This window comes from Arvicanthis niloticus, chromosome 26 (genome assembly GCF_011762505.2).
Source record: "Arvicanthis niloticus isolate mArvNil1 chromosome 26, mArvNil1.pat.X, whole genome shotgun sequence".
NCBI classification, from domain to species: domain Eukaryota; kingdom Metazoa; phylum Chordata; class Mammalia; order Rodentia; family Muridae; genus Arvicanthis; species Arvicanthis niloticus.
The window spans coordinates 20081728-20095018 of record NC_133434.1 but is presented as its reverse complement, the minus strand read 5'-3'; the positions used below and the strand labels follow the sequence as shown (position 1 = coordinate 20095018).

The following is a 13291-nucleotide window of genomic DNA, read 5'->3' as shown; positions in this document are numbered from 1 at the left end:
TTTGGTTGCCCGGAGCCATTAAGCAGGCTTAGCAGCACTGGCTAAGAGCAAATCTTAATACACACAGTAATAGTGTGACATCTGGTACACCTCAGCCTAGTGTTAAATATTCATCACATTTATTATCTCTGTGTATGTGCAAGCACATGTGTAAGGACACACACACACTACAGCAGCATGACAGAATACATGTGGAGGTCAGAGGAAAACTTTCAGGGTTCAGTTCTCTCTTTGTACCAAGTGGGTCCCGGGGATGGAACTTGGGTCAACAGGCTCGGCAGCCTGCACCTGTATAGCCGAGCCATCTTGATGGCTCATATTGTAATCTGTTTAAAAATAACCTCACAAATGTTTTTCTTAGTTTCCATTCTTCTAAAGTATCCTAGTTAATAGAAGACCTCTTTGTGGGTGCCAGCAGGGAGGCCAAGGGAGAAGCTGTCCAGTTCTCTTCTCTCTGACCTCAGTCTCAATATTCCAATCATTTCCATCAACAACATTTCACAGACTCATCCCAGAAAACAAAGGGTCAGGTTAAAAGCCAGACAGACCGACATGGCGAGCACAGTAAGGCTTGGTTCAAATCCATGGCTAATTCAAAGCTGTGTTTTTATTTACTAATTCTTAGGAGGAACCAGCAGTCTTCTTCAGGACTTGAAGTCAGTCGATATTCATGCAAAAGTATATGACAAAGCAAAGCCTTGAGAACTGGTAATCATCCCGAGATTGAGTCTTAGAATAAAAACGGCATCAGAAGGTCAAGGAGGTGATGAACAGGAAGAGGGAGTGGCAGAAGTTACAACTCTCTCCTGCAACTTTCCCCAGACTTTTTGTGTATGTATATAGAACATATTAAAAATGCATATTATTCCTCTAAAGTTCTACTTTATCCATTATGTTTTTTGGGTCACAGAGGTGTTAAAATAGAACAGTACCGGTATGTCCTGCCTAACATAAAAGCTCTCCTGCTTTCTACATTTGGAGGTGGGGGCAAAGGTAACTTTGTTATTGGTTGTGTTGTAATGGAAGGGACTATACTTATATCTAAATTACCAGGTATTATTTTGAAATCAAAGTTTAAGGAGTATCTAGGTGGCAGAGGCAAAGAAATCACATTCAAGGTTCTAGGCCAACCTGCGTTACACAGCAGGACCTGTTTCAAAAAGAAGACAAGAGAGTGAGGTAACTTACAGTTAGCCCTAACATTTGTAGTGACATGTTGATAACTTCACTCGCTGTGTCTGAGTTCATTACTGTTATAGTTTTAAACTGCAGGGAGAGAAATAGAAAAACGTAGTCGTAAATGAAGAGTTCACCATTTGTAAGCAAGCAGAAATACAGTAGCTTTTCGACTGTTTTGTCTTAGTTTCTTCTGTTTTACTCAAGGAAACAGATAGCTAGTTTCTTAGCCCAAAATTTTGAGTATCTTCTTCAAGCAGTGAGATTTGGCTCTTAGGAGTTGGTCAGAATATTTAACTGTCTTAAAAAATAACAAAAACAAAAACCAAAAAAAAACTAAAACAGAACTCTCATGAACTACATTTGCACTCATACAGTGACTGTCACCGAGAGCTGCTGTGGAGTCTACAGCCCACAGCATCATAAGAAGACACATTCCCATCTTGTTCATGGTTGATAACAAGCTCAGCTCTTGGGCTATAATTTCAGCCAAAGAATCCATAACTGAGGCCAACGGCTTAATGTTTACCATAGAAACACAGTGATTCCTAGATCATGTCATCTCTTCCAGATCTGTTCCTTGATCTCAGGGATTTCATTCATAAGAACTCAAAGAATGAAAACATTTTCAAAACCACCCAATTGAAGACCTGACAAGTTGGGAAGAGTTGATTACTACAAATGGCAAATTCCCCCCTATGGCTTTACTACAAGCATCTGCAGCTGTTCCAGAAAGGATCCAGACAAATATTCATGCCCTGAGAAGAGATTTCTGACCAGCAATGTTCTATCCAGGGCTACATGTGAAACATTGCAGTTAGTATGAATTTCCTTCACTACATTCTCTGAAGCATTTGGTTTTCATGCATTTAAAGATCCATATAGATGCACACCTCCACCATGGTTACCTCTAAATGCCTGCCTTCTGTAGGACACACAGTCTGTCTGTCAGCCTGCCAGTCTCCTTTTTCATCCACAATGTTTTCTGTCTTAAGCAGGGACCTGGGATTTAGTTTTCTGGCTTAGAAACACTTACATAGGCACAATTCCCAATGTCTTTGGCGAAGATTTTGAGGGGGATGCTCTTCGGGTAGTCTTTCTCCTTTTCTAGAGCAATGTATCTAGTCAAATGCAACAACCCAAAACAACACAGAGTCAAATGGGATTCACTAATAACTCATTAAAAAAAAATCAACCTATTTTGATAACACTGTCAACATGTTCTCTTTTCTCATTTTTTTCTTTCTTTCTTTCTTTCTTTCTTTCTTTCTTTCTTTCTTTCTTTCTTTTTGATACAGGTAAGACTCAGCACAATCAGATTATATGAAAGGGAAGAAAAATTTTCCCAGGACATTAGGCACGGACCAAATGGGCTATCCATGTTAACTGATGTTGGAGGTGGGGCCAGGTGAAGGTTCCTATGATTAACGGTTTGCTCACAGCCTTCCTGTCTCCTGTGAACGGGCCCTTCACCTTGTTGGTGAGTGCCGGACCACATACTACACTGTATAATGAACTCACTCCCATTTAGCTGCTCAGCATGGTGTAAATCTTGATTATCCATGGGGTGGGAAGAGGAGAGAAAAGAGAAGAGGGAAGAACTCTGCTTGTAAGTGGTAAACCTATGTTGAGCATTTTATTTGGTATAGTCAATGGTAGGGATAATAAACATTTTTGAGGTGTTCTGAATAAAACCTTGCAATCATGGGGTCTTGAAATGCTCTATGAAGAAATAACTAGCCCAGAGCTTGGAGACATCAGAGAGACACTGGTGATTTCTTTCTATCTAATGAGATCTAATCAGACCCCAGTGTTCTTCCTAGAAAGAAGTGCTTGTAGTGAGAGAATGTTATTTACACTGTGTTCTAGCCGGTATACAATCTGAACAGTAGGTTATTTTTAGCAGACAAATAGAGAAGAGGGGGCACCCCTGGGACACATTTTGCAGTAACATGTTTGGTTTAACCACAGGCTAATAAGATTAAAAATATGTGAATTGAAAAATACCTCTGAAGGAGGGAGAGCCATTTGTCCTTTTGTTCTGGAGAACTGCAGTCAGAAAACAGAAGAGGAAAAAGCCATATAAAATATTAATATCAACATTTTAAAGCCTGCTATTCAGGGGACTATACCAAAGCCTGCTGCTATAAATGTAGTTGTGCATATATGTTGAGAGCTTCATATCACTGCTTAAAAGATGCTGCAGGCCCTTGGAATGATCACACAGTCCAGAGTCACTTTATTAAACCCACTTAGGTGGATCCAAGGCACATTCTTTTTAATGTGTTACTGCTCATTCACCAGTCGTATTAGGTCACAGGGAAAGGAGGTCCTTAGTGGAACAAATAACTGATTTGGAAATTAAATAATTACATGCAAGTGAGCATCATGGGCAAGCCACTTGTCTGAAAACTGCAGTTTTTATACCTGAAAAACTGGGTTAATTATTCTCTCCAAGTTCTGTTTTTCAGCTTAAATTGCCATTCATTGAAAACACAAAGTATGCTTAATACTGAGATCAAAGCGAGTTTTGGCAGATGGAAAGACATGCCTTGGCCCAGAAACCAGTCTATTGTCAGGAAAGGAAACATTTTCTTTTTTCATCTCATACACACAAGGCAAAACAGTAATTTAGTAGATTGGTTTGAAGCAAACTTATTTTAATTGCTAAAACATTTTGATTAATATGGATATATGTATAATTAAATATTGTTTCTAATTTGATGTTTAAAGTTAAAATTCATCTGATTTCTTCGTATATAATCCTGTCCATCATAAACTTTAAAAATAATAAAAAATAATAAAAATAATAAAAAATAATATTTCTAGTCTCTATATAGAAGTTGGAGCTGGTCAGTGGTGGCACACGCCTTTAATCTGGGAGGCAGAGGCAGGCAGATTTTGGAGTTCAAGGCCAGCCTGGTCTGTAGAGTGAGTTCCAGGACAGCCAGGGCTACACAAAGAAACCCTGTCTTGAAAACAAAAAACAAACAAACAAAAAAATAAAAATAAAAAGAAGTTGAAAAACACATTTCTTGTTCCAGAAAATGTTTACTGCATGTTTATAATTTGTTGTAACCTTGGTGCTGTCTTCACACAACTTCCAGGTTGGTAATCAGAAAGTATATTTATGCATTACTGGAACATAAAATCTTCATAGTTCTTCCTCGTCATCTTTCTTACAGTTTTTCATTTAAAAACTTTATGTGTGCATGCTTGTGTGGCTATACGGCACATGTATGTGGGAGACCACAGGGGCTGGAAGAGGCATTGGCACCGGGTCGTCTGGAAGTAGAGTTAGAAGTAGTTGTGAGCCGTCTGATGTGGGTGTTTGAGGCTGAACTGGGATCCTCTAAAGGAGCAGCAAGTATTCCTAACCACTGAGCCGTCTCTCCAGTCCCGTCCTTTGTATACCCCCACCCCAAGAAATTGCTAGATTTGGTGACATAAAATCTTGATTTAGAAAAAAAGTTCTAGCACCCATATTATAAAATCAAAAGTCCCCTTGTACCACAGCAGGACAAGCAAGAGCCTTAAAACAACAGGAACCCACCCGAGCGCTGGGACCTGCTGGGCCTTCTTTCATGAGTTATTGCCTCTTCCTAGTCTCCAATGCTCACGGGATCTCCAGAACCCCCAAGTCGTTGCTGTTTGTGTTTTGCTCTGGATTTTTAAGCAGTTATCTACAGGACAGCCAGTCTGTTAAGATTGCATTTTTTTTATACTACAGGCAGACCTTCTCAATAATTTTAATTTTGTGAAAGATACTTAACTTGGAAAAATCTTGTTTCCCAAAAAGTTATACAGAGAATAGTAAACTCCTGGAATTTGCCAGCCACTTCATCTTCTGTACTGCTGTTACCACAGTCACAAGACTGCCAGTCACTAACAACCAAAATCTTGACTTCTGTTTTTTCAGATTTCATCAATTCTTTTGAAAAAAAATTTTTTTCTGTTCTAGAAGCCAACTCAGGGCCACGCATGGCCTTTGGGGACTGTGTCTCCTCAGGGAAGGTCTATAGTAATTTCTTAGTCTGTTTTCCTTTGGCATATTTGAGAAGTAGAGGCTGGGAAGTCAATGGGCTTTTCTAGCATTTGACAGACGTTTATGATTAGAGTTATGGTTTGGGGGGGATATAAATAAATATTATAGAAGTGAATTGCTTTTTTCAAAGGAAATTGAGGCATTTACATGACATTACTGGGGATATTAACCTTCATCAAGTGGTTAAAGAACCACGGTTCTCTCCCAAGCAAAATGATCGCACATTTCATCCTTCTTAAAAAGCGTGGAGATTCTTGGTAACACATAGTCACCCCCATGTGTGAAGTTACTTCTTCCTTTTACCAAGCAGATTAAACATTGGGAATGGACATTATCTACAGAGAGCTGCCACAGAAAGGAAGAAATACAGCAAATGAAACAATGTGCTTCTTCTGAACAGGTCCTGCATCAGGTCCTCAGTGCACAAGAGGGCATGGCATGGCACGGCCTGACGTGCCTGCTCCTGATTTACAGAAAACAGTTTGCAGAGGTTTAGCAGTCTAGCTTCAAAATGTTGCCTGGAGTAGATTGGTGCTTCCTGTGCCATGTGATGAACACTAAAATCTTTAAAGTGAAAATCGGTACTGGAGTTGGTCACTGAGCCAGGCCGTCAAATAACCATGTCAGGCTAAAAGACATACTCTGTATTCATACATTTTCTAAACACACACCAGCCTCAGAATGAGTCTTACGAAACTAATTCACACACTTGAAAACAATAAATATGCTTCTGATTACCATATCTCTATAGATAGCAAATCAGAACCTAGCATACAGAGAGAGTACTTTGACACATTATCTGTGTAACAAAAAGCTACTGTTTTTTTAATTGAGAGTAAACAAGTTATTCTAACATTATTCAAAATGACCCCATATTTAAACTTAACTATGCTAGTTTATTGACAGTAAAGGTGCTTTTTTTTTTTGGTTTGAAAAGGCTGATCAACTTGATCAGTCTCAATATTTCAAACTTCTAGACATTAAGAATGAAGGCTTCCTGGATCACCGGTTCTTCTTCCACAATCTCATAAATTAATTTCCTGTCAATTGTTTCCATAAAACTTTCTTTAAAACCACCGGCTAGCCCAAGGTAAACTGCCCTTCTAATCCCCAGTATTTATCACTAATTTTTACATATTCTAATCAAATAGTCTTCAGAGGAACAGTCAGCCATTGGAAGGTTTGTATGGGCAAAGGAAGAATTGCTCAATGCATAATCACAGCTGAATATTTTCCTTAAGCACTAGGCATGAAGCTGGCAAAACTTCATCTCTTTGGCCTAGACATTGTTAACAGTAGCTGACCCTGGCAAACTTAGGACAAGCTGCAGCTCTTACCTGAAAGTGGCCACGAAGTTCACTGTGGGCCAGCCCAGGACAAAGGACTTCAGAGTGTTCGTGTTGCCTTCTCCCACTTCGTCCACACAGCTTGCTGTCCACATGTCGGTTAGCTTTATTTTATTCTTTATCTTAAAATTGTTGTTATATCTAGTGAGACAGAAACCAAAAACAGGTGCTGTTGTTATTTTGTTTCTTGAGTCTTACAGGAGGTTCTGTGTTTGTCCTGAGAGGGCAGCTTCCACGCATTGTGGGTGAAGAAAGTCTTATTGTTCCTGTCTCCAGTTCCTGAGTCACCAGACTGTACCAGAATGTTATCCAGGCCCTTGAGACATTTGGGCAGGCTTAGTTCTCATGCCTGCATCAGTGGCAGAAAATATCTATAAACTGACCTTTTCCATAAGTGGAATACTGCTATACTAGGATTAAAACCCAACTTAAATTTATTCTTGTGATAAAATATCTGCAACTTGTTTACTCTCAAAATTATTTCAACGCATATACACAAAAACATGATTTATAAAGTGTTGAGTACTTCTGTGTTAGGAGATACTGAAAATGGGCCTGGAGTTAGAGAAATTTATAAGCTTTCAATAGAATGGTTGTTAAGACTTTGTGGCTTCGGATTACCTTAAATTTCACTTCTTAAGTGTTTTTCCCCCAATCATTTTCTAGTATATTCATGCAAACACTGAAAAACTGGAACCGAATAACAGAGCCTAATCTAGAGAACAGCAGCAAACCAAACAAAAACAGAGGAGAGGGCTAAGACAGTCAGCAGGCAGCTCTGGGGACTGAGACACTAAGTTCTTTAGTGGGCTGAGACTGTGTTTGGCAATTTCTAATTTTCCTTAGACCCTTGACCAGAAGCACAATATATTTTAACCTAAACAATATATTTAGTATTGTAGTTCTGAGACGTAAGTAATTAGAGGGCAGTGGGAACTATGAAGGGAATGCCCAGGGAAACAGATCTCCTAGCCCAGGGAAACAGATCTCCTAGCTCAGGGAAATGGATCTCCTAGCTCAGGGAAACAGATCTCTTAGCCCAGGGAAATGGATCTCCTAGCCCAGGGAAATGGATCTCCTAGCCCAGGGGAACAGACCTCCTAGCATTCAGAACCAAACATAAAGGCTGCAATGAAATCAAAGATTCCGCACAGGGACAGGAGCACCCCAAGGCTATCTACTACAGAGGTTATGAAGCTCAAGTGAGATGTATACTGGTCCTTCAAGGACTTTGAAGGAGTTACACGAAAGGGAACTAAACACTAAGGGCCACACTCAGTTATTTCAGCAGATGAAGTCATCTGGCTACCACCCTGCCCTTCCTCCAGAAGAGTGAGGGAGTAGTCCTAGGCTTCCCACAGCAGGGAGTTCACACAGAGGCTCAGCCAGTTACTGACTTCACAATATGGGGGCATCACTTCAGTTTCTACTTTTACAATGAGGAAATAATCTTCAACTCAAAATGGTTCTGAAAGTTGAAGCCTTTGGATTAATTACTAACAGGTGCTATCAAATGCTTCCCTCTTATTCCCACAAGTACACTTCTCCAATTAAACCTAGTTTTGCCAAATTAATACCTAGCTCGGCCGGAGTCTTATTTTTATGACACATCATGGCTTAGTGTGGATTTAACAAGCGTTTATTTTTCTCTAGTGACTGAAAAATCACTTTGTAGAGAATGGATCTGTTAAAGCAGTCTGATCCTTGTTGGTGTTCTATAAATAGCCAGGAAGCAGAACGGAGCAGTCTCTACAGCCATAGCCTTTATGTTAGCTGCCGGAGAGCTAGTGGTGGGCGGGAAGAGAATCTTCCTAGGTACCCCTAAGGTGTAAACCCAGCAGCCCTAATATGTCTATAACCTTAACTGCCATTTTCCCCAGGTGAAAGCCCCATTGTCTCCCCCAAGGGCCACCGCAGTGACCTCCTGTCTATCACCTTGCTTCTACTCTTGATTTTCCTACAACCTACTCTTTATGAAGAGATCACATGATGACACTCCTCAATTGAATCTAAAGATTAAACTCCAGACTCTCCAGTGTAGCTTTGTGACTGCAACCTTCCAGAGTCCTGCGATGCTCTCTGCTTCCTGATACACCATGCCCGGGTTGGTCTGTGTAGCCAACAGCACAAGTCAGAATCGACGGTGCTATCAGTTTTGAAAGACTTTTCACTGTGAACACTATGTTGTGAGAAGGACGATTGGGAGAGAGAAAATGAAGGGAAATAAACATCTCTGGCCAATAGCCAGGGAGAAACTCCTGCTGCTGCTTGTGTGTGGATCCTCCAGCCAAGCATCAGGGTCAGGAGGGCTGTTGTGCTCAAGCTACCCACTTAATTCTCTCGAGTCCTGATCGCACGAAACGCTGGTAGTTTTAAACTGCTATGTTTCAGAGGAATTTGTTACTTATTTAGCTCACCCGCTCAAGGTCTTTAATGGTTGGTTGCTTTTCATGCTTTAACAATTCTTTACCCCAACTATGTGCACAACACACCCCTTATCTTCTACTTCCTATTCTAGCACCTAAGTTTTGCTCTGAGCGCTGGGCACTGTCATCAACTTGTCTCACACACATAAGGATGCAAGCTCTCATATCCCTTCCTGTAAGGGTGGAGGCCCCAGAGGATTAGACCATCACATTCTTGCCGTCCCTCCTGTAGAACAAACAGGAACCTAAATTAACACTATAATAAACAACTTAAAAAAACCAAGCTCCCCATTCGAGATATTAGCTCTGGGCCCTGGAGAATTGGCTCAGTAGCTAAGAACACTGGCTGCTCTTCTGAAGGACCAAGCTTCATTCAGCTCCCAGCACCAACATGTTGGCTCACAACCATCTTTAACTCCAGTTAGGGGTTGGGGATGTGGGGTGGTGGAGGTGGAGGACGCCATCTTCTGGCTTTCCTGGGCACTTCATGCATGTGGCAAAAACATCCATATATGTACAAAGATGAATAAGGCTTTTAAAAAGATACTAGCCATTTAATGGAGGTCAGACCAAGTGGAGAATGTGGTCTCCGTTGTAGGAAATTTGGCTTTATAACAATTACTCACAACGTATACCCTTTACTTACTTGATTTTGGCTGCGACAAACAGATCGTTGAATAGGAAAAGATGCCTCTCCTGCCTCTGCAGGCCTCTTTTAAGTTCCACTGGACCATCAATCAGCAGAGTCCTACTGGAGCACATGAGCGACGACAGAAATGCACACTTGTCAATGCTGGCAGAATGGCTGTCTCTGAAAGAGACCACAGGCGGCAAAGCCGTCAGTCAAATGTGCATCCTCGAGACAGGTTTCTACAGTTGCAGCTGACAGTTGTTTATGAACGTGGAACCCAAGGGCTTTTCTTTTCTTTTTCTTAAAGCAGCAGCTTAGTATCTTTTCTGGTCTCCGTGCTAATTCTGCACACAGCTGTCTCTTAGAACTTCATTATGAAAAAAAAAAAAATCTTAAAATCGAAAATAGCTGCCTAATAAATACCCGTCCAACTGAACTAGACATTGGCATGAATGTTTTATGGCACTGGTTCCCCACAGCCCTAATCCCACTGTCTTCCTCAGCATTCATTGGCTCATTTCCTTTCTGGGATTTCAGTATTACCTGCTTTGGACCACGTGTGTCATTAATCAGAGCCCAAATGTTTACTTAACAGTAATCTCATAATTAAAACTTATGCAACAATGAAATGTACAAGGCCAAATCTCCAGTGCATATACCCTAAGTTTTGACAAATGCATTCACCTGTGAAATCTGAACTCCCAAATCAAGATGCAATCATTCCCCCCCTCCCCCAAAAGGCCATCCCTCTTAGTCACTGTATGGGGCCATGTAAGGGTCCCTGGGTGGTTTCACCCTCTACAGGTTGAAACTAATGCTGAGTTCAATATAATTTTATACACCAATGACAGAAAAATTACCCCACATAAGCACATTTTAGCCATTGTTAGCCTGCCTGCTCTGCACACCCAGCATCTGCTGGCCAATCAAGAGTCTTTTGTTATGGGAGTCCAAGTGGCAGCAGAACTCTCTCCCACTTCCACGTTCTCAGCAACAGCAGCTGCACCTGCAGCCCCAGCCTCGCCTCTCCCACATTCTCCTCTCTAGGGGGTTCCCTTTGGATGGCATCTCCTTTCCATAAGCCAATCTCAGGTGGTGAGGACATCTCCACAGCCCTTATACAGCAGAATCAACCACAGATAATGCTTGAATGGGCAGAGGAGGTCTTGTCCTAGCAATGCTATACAAAATTAAGCGTCCTGTCCCGGCTATAGTTTGTTCTAAGCTTTGGTTGAAATATTTACTTCTAAAATGCAGAAATTCAGGACAAGAGCCACTAACCTGAAGCAACTCAGGAGCTTTCATTATTTGCTTGAGGTTAGCTTAGGCCAAGGGTTAACTTAGGCGATTTAAAACAAAACAAAACAAAACACCACAACCAACCAAACAAACAAAAAAGGGTTTACCTTTGAAAGCAAAGAATTTCCACACATAATAAAATTTTTTACTTCATAGTTAATATACCTTCAAATAGTATTTGGTGGTACTGTTGGGAAGAACCCTCAAAAAAAAAAAAAGAAAGATTGTTTTTCTGTTTTGAATTTAGGAACATGCAAGTCTACTGTCTACTGTCTGTAATTTTGAACTTTTTTATGTATGACAAGAATTGCTTCAAGACCTTAGCAAGCTGAGCCTTGGTTAAAAAAATACATATTATAGTACATCTAAAGAAAATCAAAATCACTCAGCACTCACTTAATTAAAAACTTTCATCTAAGGGGACTAACACATAACTTTGGTGTTTTTAAAATTACCATTTTGGTGTTTTTTTTTTTTTTTTCTTAAAATGCATTGTCAGACAATGATGAAGTATTTATTTTTATTCTGAGTGCAACAGAGGTGTGATTATTTTTGTCTCTTATAGTATAGGAATGGGAGGAGGGTACGATCATAGCCTTCTAGTTAACAGTTCATTTAGCCTGAGTAAGATCTACAAGTTATAATTAACAGAGCTCTAAACTGATTTAACAAGTACTGCAAACTGTATAAAAACTAACCTGCTGTGACTTATGCATGAACATACCATTTTAAAGACTTTATGAAGCTACTTCTGAATGGCAAAGAGAATCTTAAGGCCTACTTGTTACTAAAACCAGGGAACTTCCCCAAAACCTGGGATAGCAATATTCCCTAATATTTTCTAGTTGGCTTATGCTAAAAATCAAGTTGAGTTTTAGATTAAGTTTGAAAGAGATAGTTGCTTCATGTTAAATCACAAAGCAGTGGCCGGGGAGATGGTTCAGTAGGGAAAGGGGCTTGGGGTGCAAATATGAGCATCTGAGTTTGAATCTCCAGAACCCAAGGAAAGCTGGGGGTGGTAGAACTCATCTGTGTTACCAGGACTCGCTCAGTGAGATGGGAGCAGAGACAAGGGACCCTCAGATGTTGGCTGGCCTATTCCCCTGTGTCTGCACTGCTGAGGCTAGTAATGAAGGCCCTGCCTCAGGGTAGAAAGGACTGACACCTGGGGCTGGCTGTCCTCTGACCTCCACACAATGCTGTATCATCTGTTCACTGCTGACCCCACACCCCCAACACAATATACTACAAAGTAAGATAAACAAAAAATTCTCAACTCTTCTTTGGAAACACCTATGTTCATAAGTGATAATCAGTATACTAAGTATATCCATACAACCTCAAGTCCTGGCACATTACCTAGTATACAATTACCTTTCAATAATTATTGAACACAATGTACTTCCTCAAAAATCCCCTAACTCTCAACCCATTCCAAATGTTCTATCTTCTATGACAGCATTCTCAATTTTAAATTAGTCTTGCCTGTCATCTCTTACATGATGAACACTCAGTCCTCTGCTTCTTTAATATTCTCATTCAGCATTTATTGTGAATAACATGTAATGCATATAATAGTGTTAAATTTTGCTTTGTCGGGTACCTGCCATGTTCATTCATGGAAGACAGATCCAGTTGGGTTCCTGCCCTCAAGAAGTCGGCAATCCAACAGAGAAATCAGACAAAAGAAAACAATAAGAAACCAGTGCCATGTCAGACACCCAGAGTACTGAGGCCCAGCAAAGCTACAAGACTGGATAGGTTAGCATAGTTTCTTGGAGGACCCAAAGTCTTAAAAGATAGGCAAACAGATCAATAAACGTGAAAGGGCACTCAAGAAAAGAAAGTCTGTCAATCAAAACTATGTGTTCTGGTAACAGGGACATTCAGGAGGATTATAGGACTGGCAAAGGATATTTCCCTGACTTGCCTAGAATGCACCAGGCCCTAGGTTCAATGCCCAGCAAGACATACAAGAAAAAAAAGAAAAGCTGAGTAATCACTGAACAGTAAGGCTTTCCACTTCTATAGTTTGTAACAGATACCTTAAAATGATCTCTGCATTCTTTCTGACTCCATTCTTCAATTTGCACTTAATATTTTTATCAAAGTGAAGCTTTGAAATGCATGGTGCCAGTGATCTTAGAATGTAAACCGTCTAATAAGTAAGCTCAACTTGGTTATGACATGCCTATATCAGCTTTGAGTGGTATTCCTGCTGAGCTGTTCCAAATAAATTAGGCCAGAAGTAATTCGAAACAAAAGAGCACAGCCGTTGAAATGAGGCTGTGGAATCACAACTGCTACTCATCCATGTCGGTCGCAATAAAACTCAATTTATGGTCTATCTGTGGCCATCTTGAACATT

General features: G+C 40.5%; 1 protein-coding gene across 1 annotated transcript in view; it reads right to left on the bottom strand.

Moving 5' to 3' along the window:
- Arhgap20 (Rho GTPase activating protein 20) overlaps positions 1 to 13291 on the bottom strand; it is a 74126-nt gene that overhangs the window by 24818 nt on the left and 36017 nt on the right. Inside the window, exons 3-7 of the mRNA XM_076925183.1 lie at positions 9640 to 9804; positions 6559 to 6708; positions 3184 to 3225; positions 2213 to 2297; positions 1189 to 1266 (exon numbers count right to left, since the gene is read on the bottom strand). Of these exons, the coding sequence (XP_076781298.1) occupies positions 1189 to 1266; positions 2213 to 2297; positions 3184 to 3225; positions 6559 to 6708; positions 9640 to 9804 (520 nt within the window). The remainder of the gene's footprint in view (positions 1 to 1188; positions 1267 to 2212; positions 2298 to 3183; positions 3226 to 6558; positions 6709 to 9639; positions 9805 to 13291) is intronic.